Source organism: Aulostomus chinensis, chromosome 18 (assembly GCF_037954235.1).
Source record: "Aulostomus chinensis isolate RoL2024-O1b breed Wild chromosome 18, RoL_Achi_v1.0, whole genome shotgun sequence".
Taxonomy (NCBI): Eukaryota; Metazoa; Chordata; class Actinopteri; order Syngnathiformes; family Aulostomidae; genus Aulostomus; species Aulostomus chinensis.
Genome location: NC_141337.1, coordinates 2,087,501 through 2,111,405, shown reverse-complemented (window position 1 = coordinate 2,111,405; position 23,905 = coordinate 2,087,501). Strand labels below are relative to the sequence as shown.

Sequence of the window (23,905 nt, the reverse complement as noted above, 5' to 3'; positions counted from 1 at the left end):
AAAATGACCAGAATCTTTATCATTGCAGGTACGGTTCAGCTTAAATGTTCTAACAGCAGCTTAAATGTTCTGACAGCAGCATGCGGAGAAAGTGACAGGAACTATCATGAAAAAGGCTCTTGAAGAATCTCTGAGTTATTCTGTTCCCTGTTGGAATGAATCTGCTGGGTTCTCTGAGCCCTTGTTCCCGCTGTTTCCTCTCTGATACAAACAAACAAAGAAACGTGTTGATTCTACTCTGACAGCTGGAAACACGCTATCAGCTGCATGCTAACAGCAGCATGCTAAAAGCAGCAAGCGAACAGCTACACACTAGCAGGTACACGCTATCAGCTGCATGCTAACAGCAGCATGCTAAAAGCAGCAAGCGAACAGCTACACACTAGCAGGTACATGCTATCAGCTGCATGCTAACAGCAGCATGCTAAAAGCAGCAAGCGAACAGCTACACACTAGCAGGTACACGCTATCAGCTGCATGCTAACAGCAGCATGCTAAAAGCAGCAAGCGAACAGCTACACACTAGCAGGTACACGCTAACAGCTGCATGCTAACAGTTGCATGCGTACAGCTACACTCTAGCAGGTACGCGCTAACAGCTGCATGCTAACAGCTGCATGCTAACAGCTGCATGCTAACAGCTGCATGCTAGCAGCATGCGCACAGCTACACGCTAGCAGCTGAATGTCACTCAGACAAGACCTCGTGTTGCAACCATTTTTAGTTGATATTCGTCTCCATGAGGAGTGAATGAATGTTATCATCTACTATTAGCATGTTCCCGTTAGCATCTACATATAAGAGGCCAATGACACCACAGAAGACTTCAGCTGCCTTTGTGTTCTCTGGGTTCTGTGTGGATTGAAGAGGTGACAGAATTCTGCGAGGTCATATGTAGAGGTCATGGTAGGAATATTAGTTATTAACATAATAACATTATTATTATTATGATTATTATTATTGTTGTTATTATTATTATTATTATTATTATTATTATTATTATTATTATTATTATTATTATAACTTAAAATACATAATCAGATTCATAAGTTAGGATAAATAAGTTTTGAAAGATGTGAACCTGCCCCACGATGGGTGGAGCATGTCTACTGCTACATCACCTCTGTGTATGTGTGTGTGTGTGTGTGTGTGTGTGTGTGTGTGTGTGTGTGTCTGCACACATGCTTGTGTGTGTGATCCAATAGCGATGAAGCCTTCAGGGGATAGTTTTATCTCCACAACTGCTGCTATTCTCAGTGTCATATGTACAGTATGTGTGTGTGTGTGTGTGTGTGTGTGTGTGTGTGTGTGTGTGTGTGTGCACGACTTGACTCATATCTTTATCCTAGTGAGGACCAATGTGACAAACCATCTTTTACTATTTCCCTCTGTCTCTGTCTTGTTTCGTTTTCCTTGCCGTGGTCCAGGATGTTTCCCTTCCAAGGATTTGTGTTCAACGCGACCTGCCTCGTATGAAATGTCTGTCCTGAAGTCTTTATATAAATAAACCTGAGGGGACTTGATGGTTCAGGTGTCACAGACAGCAGTGCAAATGTCTGTGCATGTGTGTGAGTGTGTGTGTGTGTGTGTGTGTGTGTGTGTGTGTGTGTGTGTGTGTGTGTCTGTTCCAACCTCCGGCTCATTGTATTAAAGCAGGAATGTCCTTGAACCCTCATCATGAATGTGTGTATGTATAGCTTTGAGCCCTTTGGTCATTGTGTGGCCGAGCGTGTGTGTGTGTGTGTGTGTGTGTGTGTGTGTGTGTGTGTGTAATTCTGGCTTGATAAATCACCACCAACATTTCTGCATAATTTCTCTGAAGGTCGCTGTGGAGGCGGAGCTGAACGCTCATCTTGTAAGTGGAAAACCCTAAATCCTCTCGACGCTGGTGATGTCACAAGCTGTCATGTGACACTCTTTCATTCACTTTCAACAGCCTGTGAAGTGACCGCGTCAGCGCTAGTTTATCGACACCACTGAAGCAGTGTCAATGGTTACGTTGGCGAGGCATCGGCCTCCTGGACCGTTGACCAGCGGAACAATGACAGAATCAACTGTAAAAGCTCAAGAGATGAACTTAACAAAGGGAAACAATGATGTCACATCCACCTGGGACACGCCCCTTCAGTCACACTGGCATATAATGAATATCGTTTGATATCGATAATTTTAGACGGTACAGGAACTTTTCACGTGAGCTCATTGGACAGTACATTATGGTCGGCGTATGAATGTCAAATAACCAGAGTGACGAGAAGACTCGGACGTTACCTTTTAATTTTGAGCGAACTTTATTGGCTGTCTTCTTGATGTCAGCTGTTAGGTCCTCCAGCTCCTGCTTGGTCTCTGCAGAGAGGAAAACAAAGAGTGGATGGCTTTCATTTTTCATGTTCTGACATGGAACCTGACAAGGTTCTTACAGGTCAGGTGGCAGGAAGCAGCCAGTGCTGCTGCATTCGCTGACAATCAGTAAAAAAACAAACAAACTAAAAAACAAAAAACCCCAAACAGTGACATCATGTCAGCCATGTGTGTTTGTGCGTGCATGTGTGTATACGTGTGTGTGTATGTGTGTGCTTGTGCATGTGTATGCTCGCGTGTGTATGCTTGTGCATGTGTATGTATGTGTGTGTGCGTGTGTGTGTGTGCGTGTGTGTATGTATGTGTGTGTGCTTGTGCATGTGTATGTGTGTGAGTGTATGTTTGTGCACGTGTATGTGTGTGTGCTTGTGCACGTGTATGTGTGTGTGCACGTGTATGTGTGTGTGCACGTGTATGTGTGTGTGTGTGTGTGCGTGCCGCAGTAGCTCAGATTTACGACTGCTGCAGTGCCATTCAGACGCTGCAATCAGCCGTTTCTCCCTCTGACTCACCCTCGTCTGACCGCCTCCTCCCCCGTCTCCTCCCTCCATCCCTCATCTTTCATCCCTTCATCCTTCATCCCTCCATCCTTCCGTTAGCATGGGGTGCTAATGTTTAGGTGATGACAGCAGCTTTCACGTTTCCCTTCATATCATCGTTATTACAGATTTCAGACTTTGTCATAAAAACCCTGCTGAGTCATGACTTTTACTGCCAGCGCTGATAGTGTGTATTTTAGTTTGTGTGTGATCCTGCAGTCACACACACACACGCGCCCACACACACGCCCACACACACACACACACACACACACACACACACACACACACACACACACACACACACACGTTGAGTCTTAATTTAAAATAATTTTACTTTTATTTACAAGATGGAAGGTGCATTGGTGGCGTTTGGCCTCCTGATGTGTCACAGACAGGTTCCAGATATCTGAAGCCACTGGTGACATGCTTCAGTCACCTGAGCCAATGGGAGGACTCATGGTGAGGTGCGGCGTGAAAGGAGACCTGGGGGCGGAGCTGTCTGTAACACCAGGAAGTGATGCTCCTGTTGTTTTGTGACACGTTTTGTGACATATTTACTAATCAGAGGTTACAATCGTGGCTGAATCATGTTTCCATGGTTACAAGGTCTCGGCCAGGATGATCTAAAACCATACGCCACATCATGGATACGGGACTGAATTAGCTCACGCTAGCTGTGATGTCATCAGTCCAAGTGTCAGAGTGAATCTTTGCTCTATCAGCAGGTGAATGAATGAGCAGCATCTTTATGAATGGATGCTCCTCTCACTACGTCTCCCAGCATGCATTATTCAGGCTGCGCTGCAGTCACTGACCCAGAACTGAGGAGGAGAAGAAGAGGAGGAGCGACACATATTCACCTGGAGGAAGACTAGAAGTGGGAACGCCGACTGGAATGATAAAGATGAGACAACTACGCCGTTCGGTCATGATGATGATGTCACGGCTTCTTATCTGTTAATTATTTAATCAGCTTGAATTCCCACATCTTTTTATGTAAATACACACGTTTCTGTGCCTGGACGTGTTTGATTTTTCCATCCATCTGAGGATGAGCAAATCATTGTAACAGAGAGAGAGAGAGAGAGGAGTGGCGAGGGGGTGGAGCTTAGTCAGACAGACTCACTTGTCTCCAGCGGTTAACCTCCTCGTTAACGGGACCTCATGCAGTTTAAATACTTCAACCAGACGACTTTGGTTTCAGCATGCAAGCGTCAAACACAACGGTGACGGAGAGACAAGGAGGGGGGGTGAAGGAGAACGGAACGAGGGGATGATGGGAGGAGAAAGAAAAGAAAGATCATCATTTCCTCACAAAAAACCAAAACTGAACGCATCAACATGCAGACGAGAAAAACAAGAACAGGACAAAACTGACATGCGAATAAAAAGACAGATGATACATATAAGACTGTGTGTGCGTGTGTGTGCGCGTGTGTGCGCGCGCGTGTGTGTGTGTGTGAGTGCGCGGCTCCTGGTGATGAGAATGAGAACTTTAAGATCTTTCGCACTTTTACAGGATGAAAGTCACGCCAGCGTAACGACAGGGCGCTCAGTGTGATGTCATAGGCAGTTTTATTGTGACTGTTTGTGATGACATGTCAATGCTGTGAGTCTCTGCCCATAGAAGGAAACAACTTGCCATTTGTAGTTTTGTGGAGTTGAACTACAAATCAGACTACAGACGTAAATGAGTAACTATTATGTCATCATCATCGTTGTTGTTGTTGTTATTTTTGTTATCATTGTTATGTCATCATCGTTGTTGTTATCATTTTGTAATTGGAGAATGTAAACAGCAATGATCAAAGTAGAAACAGTGCATCTGGCTTGGACGGACGTTATCAGAAGGAAGCGGTTCTGAAAGCTCTAAACATCAAGACAGAACGTTCCAGGAGCTACTGCAGTACTGCAGTAAATGTACCTGCGTACTAGTATGTTGATGGTAGTTTTCTTGCTCCGGTGACCTTGAAGCAAACGCCTGTGTGACCCGCCTCCAGGCCTCCCTGACTGACTCATTCCTGCCGAGTCATGGCGTGTCGGGTCACTCTGAAGTGACTGTCAGGTTTCTCGGATCTGTCATTGACTGAAGTGACTTACGGTGGCATCTGATGGATGTTTGCCAGCGAGCTCATTGGGGCTGAGATGGCGAGCAGTTAACGGGATTAGATCTCACTTAGAGGCTCAGGGTCGCGCTCCTGGCAGAAGATCCAACACTTGAAATCTTTATTTATAATCTGAAAGGTTACAGTCAAGCTGAGCAATGAGCCTCTGAGATAACAACACTGACCCTCACTGCCTGCCACCGCCACCATCGCCACTACATCACGGTCAGAATAATAAAAGAGACCAGGTGAAAGTTCCTGTCTGCACAGGAAGTGATGTGATCTGCTTTCATCTGATTGCTGGAGCACGCCAATGATGATGAAGATCCTTTGCTAGCATCCTAGCTTGCTCGCTAACATGTCGGTGGTTAGCTTTTAGCTGCTTGACTTGATTGTCAGGCATCAAGATTCGATAACGACAAACTGACGTCTGTGTCTGTTCTGTTTGGATGTTAGTGAAGTGAAGGTGGTGGCGCTGGGGTGGGAGTTCTCCATCGCCAGGTAGCGAAGAGAAGTTGCAGTGACGCCATGGAAACGTCTCTTACTTTCGTCAGGGTTGGGCGCCGCCAGGATGGCGCTGTGCTGCTTCTTGACCTGCTCCACATCCTCCGACAGCTTTTCTATACAGCCTCGGATCTCCTCGACCTGAAAATACAGGAAACGCATCGATATGCTGTCATCGTGGGACGTACTCACCTGGGCTTTACACAGAGGTCTGTCTCCTGTCTACAGAGACATTTGCTTCCCTGTAGAAACAAGTCGCCGTAGAAAAAAACATCCAAGTGTGATGTTTTTGTCCTTATTGGCTGAGTCGTATCATGTGATTGATCCTTCGTGGCTGAACCCCGACAGGTGTCCAGGTGGGTGGGGCAGATACGTGACTGGACGTGTTGTGGCAACGCACCTGTTCAAAGAACTCGTCCATGAAGTGGTCGCGGTCCACCTGCACCACCTCCTCATCGTCGTCGCTGTCCTTAGCCTGCCAACAGACGGGAACGACACATTAAACAACGCCACCCTCAGATTGAACCCGAGTTCCCAGCGCAGGCGGATGTGGAGGAATTAATTCATCAAATGAGAGAGAAACCAAATCCTCAAATACGGACATTTTGAAAATACAAACACAGAAGATGAAAACACTGATTATTGTTTAACTGAATCATCACTTCAAGCAGGCTGTTTTCATCCTTAATTACTTCCCACGTCACGTTTAACTGTGTTCCTGAATGTCTACGCCCAGATGTGACGAGGGCGTGGCTGACAGCAGTTTGGTGAAGGAATGAAACGAATTAAAACGGAAACAAATAAACAGCGACAACTCAGACACGAATAGAAATCATAAAATGTATCAATAAATGAATACTTTTTTATGTTCAGGCGGTTTTAACCCTCCGTAGACGCGTCTGGTTGATCTCACTATCACAATAAAAGGTCTTCTCAATGACCAACTGAAATAGTAGGTAGTTTAATAAATGTGTGGCGGTAGAGTTCAGTGGTGACCGACTGGATCCAGTTTGATTGACTTTTCTTCTGACAATCTGTGTATTCTGGTGTGTGTGTGCGTGTGTGTGTGCGTGCGTGCTGGTGTGTGTGTTCTGGTGTGTGTGTGTGTGTGTGTGTGTGTGCGTGCGTGCTGGTGTGTGTGTTCTGGTGTGTGTGTGTGTGTGTGTTCTGGTGTGTGTGTGCTGGTGTGTGTGTTCTGGTGTGTGTGTGTGTGCGTGTGCTGGTGTGTGTGTGTTCTAGTGTGTGTGTTCTGGTGTGTGTGTGCTGGTGTGTGTGTTGGTTGCGTTGGTTACCAGCAGCGCCGGTGTTGCCCCTGACACCGGGGGAACTGGCTAGGATCCAGACTGAGGGGGTGGGGTCACTGCTTCATGACCCAAAACTTTTGCTCAGTAAAAAAACAAGTATTTTATTATTTTATTTTCAGAGAAATTTCTGAGTCAGGAGCCCCCCCCCCCCCAAAAAAAAAGCAAAAAACAATTGCCTCAAACGTTCCCTGAATGGCCCCTAGCTTCTCTGAAAACATGTTTAGCTTAGCAACTAGCCACTTAGCATGAGGCAGAATCTGTTACTTTATCTGAGACTGTTCATGGATTGCCACCCCCCAACCCCCACCTCCGCGTCCCTCCGTAAAGGAGACACACAAACACAAACAGAGATGGGGGAAGGACAAACATGACAGCCTTGTGACAGGATGGCATGACAAGGTGTCATCATCCTGCTCGGGGGCGTGGCCAAGTCCCAGCAGGATGTAACTGCTCTACAACATCAGTGTATGAACGTGGTGGCTGTGTTCCATTTAGCTCGACTGGAGTGTCTCCTCATCCTCCTGCCGAGCAAAAATACAGCCAAAAATATCCAGGATACAGAGTCTGGTCTGAGTGGTGGAGGCAGGGCGCCGCCAGCTGACTGGATGGCGTGTCATCAGTTTGCTGTACCGTGTCTTGTATTTGACGGCGTGTACAGAGGTCTTACATCTGCATGGAGGTGACTAGCGGTTGCTACTGTCAATCACAATGCCACACCCCTTTAGTAGCGTCACATAATTAAGTATTCTTTAGTTTGGCTCGACCGCTGACGCTGGTGAATACAGATGAAATGATTTTTAATTTCTGGACAGAATTTGTGATGACTTCAAGTCTGATATCTCATCAAAAGTGTTGAGTTCCCAACTGAAGGTGAACTAGAAGGTGGCTCGACGCCAGTTTGAGTTTAAAGTCACGATGAACTTGGCTGAGTCCATCATAGTGTCTGCCTGTAAATGTCCATTTGGTCATGTGACCAAAATTACAGGTCAAGTAGGCGAGAACTGCAGGCTGCAAGATGTGGAAAACCTGCAAATACTTGAAAATGCCTCCGAAACGTGTCGTTAAGGACCTGCGCGTGAGTCTCCTCCCCTCTGAGCTGCTCAGGTGCCTCCACCTGGATCCGGTGGCACCCACAGAGACGGATGGCAGCATCCCCGCCTCCACCTGCCAGCAGCTCAGAGTGGGATGCTAATGATGTCATCTAGCTGCATGCTAGCAGAGCTGACGGGAAAGCTGTGCCAGACACACGCACGCACACGCACACGCACACACACGCACACGCACACACATACACACACACACACAGGGACCCACCTTCATAGCTTTGCACGATTATATGAGACTAAAAATGAAATCAAAACAACGAAATAACGAAACACAAGCTTGATGTCTGGACTGATCCCCTCCCCCAAACACCACCCTCCCCAGGCTCCGCCCCTCCATGGCTGAAAATCAGCCTCTTATCTACATCATCCTGCTGCCAGAGTGACCAGCGCCACTGAAATGTGACCTTTGCAGTGGTAAAAGATTTGTTTCATGCAAGACAGTTGTTTTGTTTTGTTGTTTTTTTTAACTAAGGTAGCAAGAAGCTAACAAGGTAGCTTGCATGCTGCCCTTGTCATGTGCTGGAGTTTCTAAAATAAAAAAAAATAAAAACAAAAACTTAACTTCACGACTGGAGGGGAAACATCAAAGTTCCCCGTCTCCATATTTTAAGGTGTTTTGCCATGGCACCCTCAGACGCTCTACCCCTCTGGATGAAGCTGAAAGTCAGTTGCACTCCCAAGTGAGTTTCTTGCTTGCCAATGGAGTCAGAAACATTCCCTGAAGGTGTCTGACCAGCTTCAGGTGTGTGGTACTGGAGTTCAGACGCATCTGTTCATCGATAGATCGATTCTTTATAGACGCGTGCTAGTAACAACTAGTTGGTAACAGCTTCAAGATTAAAGTTAGCGTCTAACTCTAGGAGCCAACAGCTAGAACCTAACAGTTAGCGTCTAAAAAGTGGGAGATAATGGCTAGAAACTAACAGTTAGCATCTAAGAACTAGGACCTACAGTCTAGAAACTAACTGTTAGCATCTAAAAACTAGGAGCGAATGTCTAGCATCTAAGAACTAGGAGCTAATGTCTAGCATCTAAGAACTAGGAGCTAACAGCTAGCATCTAAGAACTAGGAGCCAATGGCTAGAAGCTAACTGTTAGCATCTAAAAACTAGGAGCTAATGTCTAGCATCTAAGAACTAGGAGCTAATGTCTAGCATCTAAGAACTAGGAGCTAACAGCTAGCATCTAAGAACAAGGAGCCAATGGCTAGAAGCTAACTGTTAGCATCTAAAAACTAGGAGCTAACAGTTAGCAGCTAATAGGGAATATGTCCCTGCAAATAACAGAAAGGTGTGACGCTTCCTGTTCCATCGCAAACCCTGATTTTACGTTTATTGTTGTGCAAGGTGACTCTTTTTCACTGCCTTAATTACCAACATGTTGATGTTCTGATTGATTTCCTAAAGTCTCGTAACTGTAGGTACTTATCTTTAAACTAAAGTTGTTTTAACAGTTTGTTCCTCTATTTGACACATCTGACCAATCAGGTGAGAGAACCCTCTCACCTGATTGGTTCTGATGTGTTTCGGTTCTCTTGGATGTTTCTGTGGGAAAGGGACACGTTCGCCGACCAGAACACACTGCGGGATTGCTGATTCTCCCAGTGGCTCCGCCCCCACCTATCAGAGTTGCACGTGTGTGTGTGTGTCTGTGTGAGATGCTGAATCTCAACGACAACACAATGACGCTGAATACGTCTGTTCATGGCAGATAAGCTCAGTAACAAAGAGACGCCTTCGTTCACTATCACCACACAACACACACACACACACACACACACACACACACACACACACACACAAATACAACTGTCACTGTCCTGTGTTTGAGGTAAAGCTCCTCCCACAGACATCAGGTATGAAAGTAGAGACAGAAAAATCCACTTCCTGTCACATGTTTGCTGTGTGTCCTTGTTCACATCACGTTAATGAATATCGAAGTGATTCATGTATCAATAAATATAAATATGGAACTGATTCCTGAGGTCACCAGAATTAAGTGATAAAAGTGAATGTGGGGAGCAAACTCAGGTCAGCTGACATCACCTAAGGTAACCTCTGACCTCTGACCTCCTCACGACTGACGATTTCAACCTCATCATTCTTTCAAATGCAATCTGAACATGAAAGTGGGAGCCAGGAGAGCGTGTGTGTGTGTGTGTGTGTGTGTGTGTGTGTGTGTGTGTGTGTGTGTGTGTGTGTGCGTGTGTGTGTGCGTGTGTGTGTGTGTGTGTGTGTGCAGGTCCCTGAAGGCATCACTGTGCTGATGTGACAGCGGAGGACTTGATGACCCTCTGAGAACAACTAGAGAAGAAGAAACTGTCGTCGCCATCAGACCGCGACTCCTCTGTGGACCTCACAGGGAACAAGTCAGGATCCGCCGTAAACGAAGGCGAGTTATATTTACATACTAGTGGCTGACGCCCTCAAGCAGTCATGGCGACGATGGCCTCAGTCACATGGTTGTCATGGTAACACATCCCCTTGACCTCCCTCCTCTGATTTAAGGCAGTGTAGCCTTTGCTAAATAAGCGCCTCCTACTGGCAGCAGGAGATATGACCAGTGTCTCTCACTGTGCTGGTGTCTGTTTATCAAGACGATGATGTCATCGGTGAAGTTGACCAGTAAGGACTTATGATGCGTTCACGCCCAGCTGCAGCTTTGGCAGCTGTTGTTTAGCTGCTCTTGTTGCTATGGAAACGAACACATCTGACTTTTTGAATGATTGAAGTCTTTCACCGTGTAAAACGCAGCCGGAGAACTTCGTGATTACTCCATCAGGAGCGGCGTCTCCCAGTCTGAGGCTCAACGAAGCCTGAGTCAGTGGCGGAGCGTCACCAGGGGAACACTTGATATTTAGATTTTTAACGTTTTTTTCTCATACTCATATCTTTTCATCTTTTAAAGAACCAAAAAATATCCTAACGAGAAACTGAAGTTTCATAAACACAAGAAACCTGATCACAGTTTAGTGTGGAAATGTTTTCAACATTTAAATATCCGTAAAACACTTCATTGCTTTCCTTTAAAATATTTTTTTGCACATTTTCAATATTTTAACTATTTTTTTATTTGAATAAAAATAAAAATGTGCTATTTTGCTGTACATGAAATTTTTTATTGCAATTTTTCACATTTTTTGCTCACATTCTGGTCTTTTTATTGTTGCCAACTGTGAGGTGGTATGTCTGTGTGTGTGTGTGTGTGTGTGTGTGTGTGTGTGTGTGTGTGTGTGTGTGTTCATGCTTCTCCTTGACACTGCTCACTCACAGAGCAAAGCGCGCACTCACACACACACACTCACGCACTCACACACTCACACACACCAGCACAAATCAGCAGATTTATTGATTACCGGTGGATCAATAGGCGCTGCTGGTTCAGAAAACCTAATCATGAGAGTATGAAGTGACGTGTCACCCGCTCTGGCACGGTTTGAGTCCTTCTGGTGAAGAAAATCCCTGGCTTCAGCAAATAAAACTTGAAGGGACTAAAACATGTTGGAGATGAGCTCATAAAATCCAACATGGCCTCACTTCTGTTCAAAGGTCCTAAATGTGATTCTGGTACCGCCGTTTCACGTGGAGGGTTTGTAGCGGTCGAGCTCCTGGATCAAAACTGACAACCGGGTCAGACGAGGCCATGAGGCGGCCGTTCATGTTGGCGAACATGTCTGATGGAATTTGCTGATTTGACTGTAAACATGCTAAGGCTAACAGAACTCTGTATTGATAAAGAAGAGAGGGAGTGTTGATGGGAGGAGAGCGGGAGAGGAAGCTGAAGACATGATGAAGGCTGAGGAGGAGGAGGAGGAGGAGGAGAGATGGGGGAGAACGGGGGGGGGGGCAAACGCTGTAAATGTAAGGGACCACCATTTTATTTCACCGTCCTTTGTAAAATGAAGAAGTCTGATGACATCATCTTCTGTGTAACGTCTTTGTACGATGTTTAACGATACTGAAACAAGGTTTTCTTTCATTCTTTCTTCGTTTGATGTCACATAAATCAGGTCGCTGACCTCAGCTGTCAGAGTGTGTTTCCTTTACCTCCTAGATGTGTGTGTGTGTGTATGTGTGTTTGCGTGTGTGTTACATATCGCTTACGTTCATCTCCGATTCTTCTTTCCAATCATTCATTTTACATTGAGAACCTCGTTTGATTTTCACAAAAAAAGCAACAAAAAAAAAACTTGAATGATTTTATTCTGCCATGGAAAAGATAAAGCAACCAGAAGCAGCCAAACACAAATAGAACCGCGCAGGTCGAACCCAGAGGAACAAACACTGATGTGTGGGTGTGTTCCGACATTTTTACCAGCACTTGAATGCACCGTGAGCCCTCCACAGCTGAATAAGACAAACTGACGAACACAGACGACAGAGACGATGAGCCAGTAGAGTCAACTGCCGTCTTCGGATCCCACTGGGAAACAAAACTCGACAGCCTCCAGTCGGACTGAAGCTGAATTCTAGCGGTTTTAACCTTCTGATCACGTGGGCGCGGCCTCCTGAAGCTCCAGTGGAACCGTATCCCTCCAAATAAGACACCTCCATTTCAGGAAACCTTTGTAAGGGACTCCTTTTAGCTGGTAAAGCTCGCACTAGCTCCCGCCATCTTTGCCCTGCGTGGCACCAGTTAGTCTTGGGACAGAATATGAACAAACACAAACACACACACACACACACACACACACACACACACACACACACACACATATACACCCTGTGTCTCAGGATCATGAGTGGACAGAGGAAGACAACCCTGTTTATACCTGCATCCATCAGACATGTCCAGCTGACTGTTTTCATAGCTGACGACATCACTTCCTCTGCAGGGTCGAAGGGCCCCGCCCACGGTCTTCGCACCAGCACCAGATTGCTGTCATCAAAACAACCACCGCATCCAGGGCTGATGCACATGACATATTCTCCTGCTGCATCCTTGTCAGGTACGCTTCAGGACATTTTAGCGTTTGCACTGTGACGGACGTGGGGTCAAATGTGGTTTGAGTGACCCACCGGTCATCGAGGATCCTGTGGGTCCTTCTCACTCGTATTTAGTGGCATCCACTCATGATCCGAGTCACACACACACACACACACACACACACACACACACACACACACACACACACACACACACACACACACACACACACACACACACACACAGATCCATCATCGTCTACCGTTTAGCAGAGGGATGTGATTGGGATCTTCCAGATTAAAGTGTCTCACGTCTTTGATTCACTTTATTCTGAAGCAGAGATTTCTCAGATGGGTGCAAACATGAATGAAGACATCATCTGCTGTGTTAATGAATGAATGTCCATCCTGGACAGACACACATTCGTCTTTCTTTCCTTTGCTTCTATAAATAACCACTCGGACTGCCGTCAGCTGAGGAGCTGCCAGAGGGAGGGGGTAAAGAGAAGCAGGAGAAAGGAAAGAAAAGGGTCTTTTATGGGGGCTGGTAATGGACAGAAGGAGGGAGGAAAAAGAGGAGGAAGAGGGTGAGAGGGAAGAAGAGGAGGAGACGATAAATATTTCAGCAGATGAGAAGAAAAAGAAAGTGAGGAGGAGATGACAAGATGAAGATAGGAGAAATTCAGGAAGCGAAAAAGATGGAGGGAGAGAAAAAGAACATTTGGAAGGAAAAGGGTGAAGAAAAGGAGAGAACCGAGGTGGAGGAAGTAAAACACCACAGTGCAAAAGTGTATCATTGAAAGTGTTCCAAAATAAAAGATGCCCTGTATGGAAAAAGTCAAAGTAACGCTTTTGCGCGAAAAGTTACTTCACATGTTACTGCATCATTTGTTTGTATTAATTGTGACTGAAACTTTTTGGGCTTTGGTAGAATTTGACAGTCTTTGTCCACAAACAAGTGGTTCAGAAGATTTATGCTGAAAACGACTGTTGAATCAGGTTTAAACATTCACCCCTGATGTGGTGTTCCCCAGGGCTCAGTCCCGGGTCCTTTTACTTTAATTTTTCATTATCCAGCATTCTTTCTTTTTTGATATTTTCAACACTTCAATCAACAACAATCTCTCTTCTTTTTAAAAGTTTTCCCCGTCCTACTGACAGAAAATCAGACAGAAAAAGTGCTGTGTCAGCTGGACTGTTTCAGATCTGGTCCTCTGGGTTTATAAGTGCGTCAACGGGGCAGTGAACCTGTCCCACTCTTCTGCTGATTAGCAGGTTGTGTGCCGGAGGTTTGTTACGACACAGAGATGCTGTGACCCTTGAATGACTGAGAACCTTCACCAACAACTGACAGAGAAAATTAACGGGAATTTGTAAAACTGTTGAAACATATTCAGGTTTAACAGCTCAGGAGTGAAGGTTAAAGGTCAGAGGTCAAAAGTTACATCTATGCACAACAGAGCAGTGACAGCACCTCAATCAAGTATTGATCAGGTATTGATGAGAATCAGCCGTCACATCACCGCTCCTCCAAGAGCATTGATCAATGAACAGGTTCTATCAGAGGTTTACTGGAAGGAATTCTGAATCCGGCGTCACTTCCTAAATTCACAGCTGCTAAATGTTTTCTTGTTGTTTCAGAGGGTGAAGGAGCTGCATCAGCTTGGAGGCGGCGCCTAAAGAAACGCTGGATGTCAACAGGGCCAAACAGACCTGGACCACGTCACCCCAGAGGAAAAACAGGTTTAAACCAGGAAAACTTCCAGGAAAAGCATGTGTGAGGCATCTCAGTGCCGCGGTCGGTTGCGTGACCACCTCCGCCATGACACCTCCATCCTCACTGAACTGCCACCGAATGGCGGGCAGTGTTTGTGTCTTATAAAGAGCAAATGACTTATTAAGAAGATTAAGCTGTGTTGGTTTATTGACTAACACACACACACACACACACACACACACACACGTGCGTGCACGTGAACATGGACACAACTCTAACATTACCGCCTCCAACCAAAGACATAAGCCACACTGCTTGTTAATGAGCTGAGAGGCTAACGTCATGCTAGCAAGGCTGGAAGTCTTTCGCCAATAAGTTTGGCAAACAGTTATTACAATTTGCCAGGATGATTAGTGATGTCATCGTCGCCCCCTGTGGTGATCAGGTGTACTGACGGGCTGCGCTCACGTAAAAAGAGGTTCAGATTATATTTTTAGTGTCGCAGTCAGTTGATGTTAATCTTGGCGTTAAATCCTCCGATGGTTTCTCAAGCTGCATCAGCGTCACTTGTTGTCGCTACACGTAAACAACAGAGGTGTCGCTGCATCCTGGTTGCTATGGCAACACATTATTTACTGGTACATTTCAGGAAGGAGTAAAAACAGACTGTATTCATATGACGTCCTCTCGACCTCACCGCTGGGGATCAAACCTGTAACCTTCCAATGACCCGACAGCCATGCTGCCTCCTGAGCTGCTGGACGCCCAATCAGAGTCAGCGGTTTAATCATGTGGTAAATTAGTGGTCAGACACAGAATGTAACCAGATTATTATCGATGATGACCAGATCACCTTCATCAGTTCGTAGGCTGAGTTGCAAAAGTCCTCCAGCGGCCTCTATAGGCCACCGCCAACCCTGCATGCTGACGGTACTTCCTGTTTGAGAACAGATCCTGCATCTGTGGTCGCCTGCTTCAGGATAAATATGATGAAGATAAAGGTTCTCATGTTGAAGCCGTTCACGTGGACCGAAGCCTCCACGCTGGTGCCCTCACTAACTGGGTCACCTGGTTTCCTCTCCATTCATCCTCCTCCTCACTTTATTCCTGTGGCCTCGATCCGTCTTAGAAACACAAATGAACTCCGCGTGGCGTCATAATCGCCCGCCCTCGTCTCGTCCTCCTCTTGTCTGTCTCTCAGAACGTGCAGCAGAATGAAGTTTGAGCCAAAGTCTGGTTTCATCTGACTTGTCCTCTCTGCATCCTGATTTAGTCTCTGATCGTTTCCACAACATAAATAATAGAAGACTTCAGTAGAGGCAAAAACTGAATTGTGTCAGTAAAACACAGAGAGAAGGAATTTCTCTCCTCAACAGCAAATATTCCTCAGTTGACCGAAACGTTCCCACACGAAAGCGAAGCAGGAAGAGCAGAGTCTCACCTTGTTGTTACAGAGGATGACAAAGATCCTCGTTAAACTCTTGAAATATGAAACGCGAAACATTCAATTTGGTGCAAAGCCAAAGCAGGAAAACGGAGACAAGGCCAAGAATCTGGATGCTACCATCCCAAGAGTGAGAGAAGCACTCAACCAATCTCACTGTCGTGCTCCACCCTGCTGACAGACACACGGATCACATGACCTCCCTGGTAGAGATGATAACTTCAGATAATTGTCCGTCAGGAGAATAAAATGCAAATTGACTCTCATTAGCTGTCTGACTTTGCTGGGGGACGCAGGAAGTGAGCAACCACACACGTGACTGCACGTCCCTGTATGTCTTTCTGTTTTGTTTTTAAGAGTTTTAAATTTCTCATCAAACTGCGTTGTTATGCCAGTCGTGTCTGACCTCGTGTACGTGGCAGGGACGGACGCGTCCATGTCCTTCTGACCTCAGCAGTATTTGTGCCGACAAGTTAAAATCCCGAATCTCATGAAGATGCTAAAAGGTTCCTCGCATTTCTGTACGACTCGCTGGAGGCGCGATGACCGCATGGCAGGAAACTGTTTTGCACAATGACATAAAAAATAATAATTCAAGGACCCAAGCAGGTGCAAATGCAAGCGGGCAAAAAAAAAAAAGAAAATTCATCAGAGAGGAAAATAGTTAATTTCTCAGCTGTGTGAGAAAATGGAGGACGAGCTGCACACCGATGTGTTCCTCAGCAGCATCTGAGCAAGCGGAAGAATTCAACATGATTTACCAACGTCAAGCTAACGAGTGGCGGGGGTGGCTAGCCGCTAGCTAACCATCCCTGCTGGCTAAGATTTGAGGCTTTGACGCTCAAACGTAAAAAGTCCCTCAAATAAACATCTGTAGTTTTCAACACTGGAACAACAGCAGTCGTGAGGAAGAGCAGCAGACCGGAGTTAACGAACACGTCGGCCTGTCTCACTAGAAACGTCCTTCAGGAACCAACCAACGTCGGTCCTGAAACATCGGAGTGTCCTGATTCCACTTCCTGTCCCCCAGAGACTCGTAACATGTTAGTGAGAGTTTCCAGGTTCCATCGACCCAGATCTCCTCGTCAAGAGAGACAGGCGTTCACACACTTGGCAGCATCTCGTCGGTTTATGATCTGATCTGATCAGCTGCGATAGTCGACCAAGACAAGTCCACATCAGCCTGGAGTCACTCAAGGCAGCTCGGCCCAGGTCAAGAGAAGTTAGAGGCATGAACATTTGAAGGAACACAGGTCAAGACAAGTTTCTAGTCACTTCAGACAAGTCCAAGTCATTAGGGTTACTGACTTGGGTAATTCCAACCAGGTCATTTAAAATCCATGAAGACAAACTAATTCTAGTCCAAGACACGAGGCAGCTCACCGTCAAAGGTCAAGCTAGTCAACTCCAGTCCGAGTCATTTAGAAGATGTTCAAGTCTGGTCTTGGTTCATTCAAGGTCTGTAGTTAGATGAACTCGTCCAAGTCATTCGATTTGTCACATAAAGAGGCAAATCAAATCAAGTCCAAGAAAACCTTTCACCATTTGCAGCGAATTCAGTCAAAAATAAGATGGAGTCTCTGGTCAGTGGAGAGTCGGGACTCGTCCAGGTCGCTTGTTCGTGTCCAGTCTTGCTTCATTAGATCAGTCTAGGGGCCGATTTAAGTGGCCAAGGCGTCACGCCAAGTCAAGTCAGGTCAAGCAAAAAACAAGTCAACTCTCAGGTCATCTAAGTCATATGAGGCCCTTTATTTTGAAAAGGGAAGCATTTGACTTCCTCCTGCAGGTGTCTTTGATGCTGAGGTCATGGTGGCGTCCTGTCAGACATCAGCAGCAGCAGCTAATCTGGGCTCTGTCTTCTGAGTTCAGGCTTTTACTGCTTTAATTCAATCCAATAACGACCTGTAATGAGTGCGGCCGCCACTATTGACACTCCGCCTCCTTGCTCAGGGCCGAGTGCCTGAGTGCCCTTCAGCAAGACCCCAAACATTGATCCAGCATGTCTGAGACGGTACCACGGAGCAGCTGATCAGAGGTTTGTTTCTTTAGAACATCAAATCAGCTCTGATGTGTGAACGCAGCCCACAAAGGAACGCGACCTCTAGAAGATGTGTGTCGCTACAATCAACAAGCCAACAGTGACAGCGGCCGGCGGCCGGCGGCTCCAGCGGCTCCAGCGGCTCCAGCGGCAGGTGAATCATGTCCTCCAACGTCCTGCTTGGACACAAACATCCGTCCATCCCTGCTGCTGCTTAAGCTCCTCCTCCTCACACAGACATGACAGCGTCTCAGAGGACCTCTGACATCAGCACGACATCACCGCCTCGCCTACATTTCCCATCACTCAGCCACCGCGTGGCAATTGAGACGAGGATGAATCAACGATGGCCAGCGTCCAGCACCTGCCAGCATGGATGCGCTGTGCTGTGATTGGCTGAGAGGATCAACCAAAGTCTGGAATATAAATCAGCCTCCAGCGGCCGAGAAGAGGAGGAGGAGGAGGAGGATGATGTTTGCTGCTCGCCGAGCAGCGGCAGGGGAGGGGTCTATCTATAATACATGAGGGGACACAAACACACACACACACACACACACACACACACATACACACAAACACACACACACACACACACACACACACACACGAGCAAACACATAAAACCCACACACAAGAGAGGCCAGCGACAATTTCAGGACCATTAAAGGAGGACGCTGCCATAAATCACATGACCAGCCTCCTACACACACACACACACACACACACACACACACACACACACGCACGCACGCACACACGCACGCACGCAGACACACACAGACACACACGCACACAGGATTGTCTTCAGTCAGCAGATGTGGTCCGCTATCATGTCGCGCGAGGGTCTTGCTTGTCTTTGGAAGGACATTTTTCAGGAGGGAAGATGTTTTTATAAAATGACAACAAATATAAACTGTTTTTTTTGTTTTTTGGGTTTTTTTTTTTTGTTTATTCTGGGACATTTTTGGTGGGGACGGCATTTAGGAGAGTTCCAAAAACATTTTGGAAGAGAAAGAATTTAGGTGAAAATCCAGATTTTTTTTTTTCAATGTAAATTTAAGGAGGAGGACTTTGTGACTCCTATTCTTTGGCTGCTGCTGGAGGGTTTGGGTTGAGCTCCTCGTCAGGAGGTCATGTGATCGTTTGCTTTCTGGCTAAGCAACAGTTGTCTGTCTGAAGAATTTGTCACCGATGTAACACAAAATTTTATATTTTGATTAAATTCTATTAAATTAATCGACATACTTTAATAGAAATGTGACCTTTTCCATGTATCATCAATATAATTTCGTAGGAATTATTTTAGTATATCAATCTATATTTGAAAAGGTCCATTCCATGACTGTTTCAGGTCTGTGACTGAGGTTCACGTCAAATTCCTTGTCTTAGTTCCCTTTTATGAATCCTGTTTTGGTCTAAATTCTGGTCTTTTCTGGCAGGTTACACCTTCATCTCTTGATGTGACATCAGCGAGCCGTTGGAGGGGACACTTGGTTTGAGTCAGAGGACTGAGACAGAATTATTCAGATTCAGGCTTGTTTCGCATTAACGAGGACAGCCAGACGAGGAAGTGGGAGACGTCATCACATCTGGGTCAGCCGAGTCTCACCTCGGCTCCACGACCTCAAACCGTAGACCATCAACAACCAGAGAAACATTTAAACACAGGAAGTAAACCAGCAAAGCCTCAGACAGCTGCCAAGTGAAAGTGACCTCCTGCAAGCCGCCAGTGATGGCGGGTTTGACCTTGACTTGGCTGGAAGATGACCATAGGCGCACACTAACACACACACACACACACACACACACACACACACACACACACACACACACACACACACACACACACACACACACAGATGAGCTAGCTATCATTAGCATCAAGCCTGTAGCCACACACATACTTCCAGAGTGAACACCGAAAGCTTCGACCACATTCTGTTGTGTCATCGTCATCATCATCATCATCATCCAGACTGAAGAGGATCAACGTGCATGGTTCACTTAGCGGCATGGTTGGTGAACTGTAAAACGCCAAGCAGATGCTCCGACATGGAATACAAACACACCATGAAACATCGGAGAAACGGCAAAACAGCACCGCAGACACCGAACACACGAGGTAACCCATGGATGACCAGCTGTCCTCCAAGCTCTGACCCAAGATGGAGGACAAGGCAGCTTTTACTCTCCTTTAACCTCTCTTATCAGCGTAACAAAATGGTTTTCAGACATCCAACACCATGACATGGTGCCTGCTCCCTCTCTCTCTCTCTCTCTCTCTCTCTCTCTCTCACACACACAGACACACACACATACACACACACACACACACACTGTAAACTTACAATGCATGCTAACTAGCTGCTAGCCACTGGGTAGTAGCACACTATGAAAGGGAAGAAGAACACCGACTGTTTTTGTAAATTGTTTGGTGAGTACCGTGAAAGGAGTGCACCATGTTTTTTAAAACATTTTTAAATTTCAACCCCATGGAACATAAAGCCGTTATTGTCCATAAACAATTCTGTTCAAAATGCTAACAGCTAGGCTAACGAGGTGGCCTTTAATGCACAGTCAAATAAGTCCCTTTAAAGTAAATACTCTGTGGAAGCCATGTAGTATTGAGCTGGATACTCGCGTTTTATCCTGTTAACAAGTGAGCACAGAGCAGCGAGCCGGTTCACCTGCAGCTGATCAGTCCTTCACAGGAGAGTGGAACAACTCTGACAGAAACCTGCAGAAGCTAACAGGGCAGTGGGGCCTCCACGTCCTCATTCTGCCAGGCTAATTCAATAAATGTGTAAAATTTGCTTTCAATTTTTGTTTCAGAACACCAGCAAACAACCAGGAAGTGGCTGAAGCTTTCGGATCCCCGAGCGTAGCGTTAATTTGAAAGCGTCGGACAGCAGGGAGCGTCAGGCCGCCGCCATCAAGGTGCCCTTGAGCAAGTCACACGGAGTCGGCGGAGATGAGACAGCAGCAGGTGAGTGTCTGCTTGAATTACTCATGTTGTGAGGACTTGAAACCCCTCTGGTACAAACCCCCCAAAAAACAAACAAACAATGCAAATCATGAAATGTTAGGATGAATGTCTGAAGCCGAATGTATGCAATGTATGATGTGCGCGCGCACACGTGTGTGTGTGTGTGTGTGTGTGTGTGTGTGTGTGTGTGTGTGTGTGTGTGTGGTGATAAACATAAAACAAACACCAAACCAAAGCCAGATCACCCACCTGGTGCTTCCAGGACCATGAAACTATTCTATTCTATCTGTGAGTCATTTTTTCTCTCCTCTCCACAGCAACATTCCCACAATAAGAGCGTCCATGAACGACCTTCATCTCATCAGTTTCTATCAACAGCCGAAGTTTACAGTGACTCATGTCACGGTTTTAATTCTGCATTTTTGTCTCGTTACCTGACAAACAAAAATGCAAAGTGTTTGATGAACTTTAATTTTCATGTAAATATAAAAATGTCTTTGAGAAGCTTGGCATAAAAAAAAAAACCTGCTCGTGTGCCTGTACGGTAGCAGGATGAGCAGGTTAGCCTGGTAAGATCTGGTTCAACCTGATAAATCACCATGGTAACCAATACAAACGTATGGGAATCTGAACATGTTTCCATATAATCAGGGAAAATGACACGCAGGACAATTTCCATTATCATTTGAGGGGACAAACAAGTCAGTAAGCTTCTTTTAGCGGCGCTGTGGTGCGCTGCGACTATCCAGGTGTGTTCAGGCCTCGACCGCACAAACGCCAACGTCAAGGCCCCAACCAGGGACGGCGTGAGTCTCCGGTCCCTCTCTTGTCTGGCTTCTCATTTGCTGGATATTCGAGGGGGTTGTGAGGAAACTTGACCTTCATCTATTTTTTTGTCAGGCCTGATCCTGGATCTGGGCATGGGCCTTCAAAATAAAAGCGGCAATGCTTTATTGTGATTCTGGTTTTATCAGAGCTGTCGTGTTGTCTCACACCTACTCCTCAGTGTGTTAGCGACTCAGTGGAGAGTCAACGATCATTTCTAGGTTTTATTTATCAACTTTTTTCTCTTCGCTTTATCGCACCCACGTTATCTGTTCAGACTGAGACGTGATAATATAATCATGACAATCGTGCTGCTGCTGCTGCGTGATGTCATAGCATCTGTTAGCGGCAGGATCACGTAGAGACACTTCTGACTCTGAATCATGCAATCCAAGATGGCCGACAGGAGAAGGCAAAGATTTACTCTCCATCACATAAAAAAAAGAAAAAATTGCTTTGGTTTCTGGCACGAAAAAGTGGAGAATCCAACTCAGAAGAGATGGATGAAGGAAGGAAAGGCAGGAAGCGTAACAGATGGGCGGAAGAAGGAAGGACGGAGATGACAAAGGAAACGGAAAAAGATGGAGGATGGGATGATCCGGTAAAAAGAGGAAGGCCTAGAGATGGACAGATGAGAAGGGAGGATGGATGGATGGATGGACGGATGAGGGAAAGAAGACAAACAGAAGAAGAATGAGAGAAAAGGTGGCTAGTAAGATGAAGGGATGAAGATAAACTCTGACAGCATTTGTCATCCTGTCTGAAATGTTATTAAAAAAAATCAAAATTTGCGAAAGAAAAAAACCCTAAAGTCTGACATTCACACATGTAAACAATAAATGAGAATTAGAAACAGAATTACATGTCATAAATGAATGAAAAAAAGGTTTACGTTAAACAAAATTAACATTTAATATTGCTAAGCGAAAGCTGATTCTAGGTTTTTATTGTTTTGGCCGTTTCCTCTTGTGTTCAGTTGACAACGAAGGTTGCCGCCATGTTGCTGCTGTGTCAGAGGCACCACTGCTGCCTGGGAACTGTCAGAATGCTGGTCTGGAACAACCTTTGATAGTTGTTGACCCCCCCCCCCCCCCCCCCACACACACACACACACACACACACACCTGTTCTGCAAATGAGTAAAATCTCAGTGGATTCCAAGATGGCATTCGATCGCCCCATAGGCCCAAGCTAATAGCTAAACATTAGCATTTGATGTTTGAGTTTCAAGTTAGCATGAAAGACGACTATGTGGAGTTGCTGGTGGTTGTTTGAGCTGACAGGTTGTAAAAGGTGAAACAACAAACTCACTTATCCCCATGTCACCAAACATACATGGACAATTAGCATGTTATGTTAGCATGCTCAGCAGCTATAGCTAATGTTAGCTAGTTGCCTTGAGGTTGCAAAACACCAGTCAAACCACATGTTTGAGTTAAAAATATATCAGTCACATAGATGGAGGGATGATGATAGATTATGGATGATGGAGGGATGAGGGATAGATGGAGGGATGGGTTTTTAGATGGGACAAATAATGGATGCAGGGAAAATGGCTGGAGGGATAGATGATGGAGGGATTGATAGACAGATGGATGGAGGGGGATTGATGATAGATGGATGGAGGGATGATAGATGGATGATGGAGGTATAGATTGATAAGGGACTGATGGATTGATGGAGGGATGAGTGGGGGATTGATGATAGATGGATGGAGGGATGGATGGTGGGATGGATCGATAGATGAGGGATGGATGATAGATAATGGATAGATGGATGGAGGGATGATGGTTGGATGGATCGATAGATGGAGGGATGGATGGATAGATGGATGGAGGGATGATGGCTGGATGGATGAATTGAGGGATAGATAAATGGATAATTGGAGGGATGGGTGGATGGAGGGATAGATAGATGGATAGATTGATGGATGGATAGATAGATGGAGGGATGATGGTTGGATGGATCGATAGATGGAGGGATGGATGGATAGATGGATGGAGGGATGGATGGAGGGATGATGGCTGGATGGATGAATTGAGGGATAG

The 23,905-nt window shown here is 45.8% G+C and overlaps 1 protein-coding gene and 1 long non-coding RNA gene across 3 annotated transcripts in view; one reads left to right on the top strand and one right to left on the bottom strand.

The window, feature by feature from the left end:
• The window catches only part of LOC147244609 (syntaxin-1B), a 42,950-nt gene that overhangs the window by 16,529 nt on the left and 2,516 nt on the right, over positions 1-23,905 (bottom strand). Inside the window, exons 2-4 of the mRNA XM_086185369.1 lie at positions 5,913-5,987; positions 5,554-5,653; positions 2,272-2,346 (exon numbers count right to left, since the gene is read on the bottom strand). Coding sequence (XP_086041495.1) covers positions 2,272-2,346; positions 5,554-5,653; positions 5,913-5,987 — 250 coding nt within the window. The remainder of the gene's footprint in view (positions 1-2,271; positions 2,347-5,553; positions 5,654-5,912; positions 5,988-23,905) is intronic.
• On the top strand, positions 12,317-14,746 carry LOC147244610 (uncharacterized). 2 transcript variants are annotated; one of them, XR_015110095.1, is made up of 3 exons: positions 12,317-12,489; positions 12,757-12,870; positions 14,489-14,746. It is a non-coding gene; the product is annotated as an uncharacterized LOC147244610 (long non-coding RNA). The 2 variants fall into 2 exon arrangements; XR_015110094.1 differs by having other exon boundaries at positions 12,317-12,510.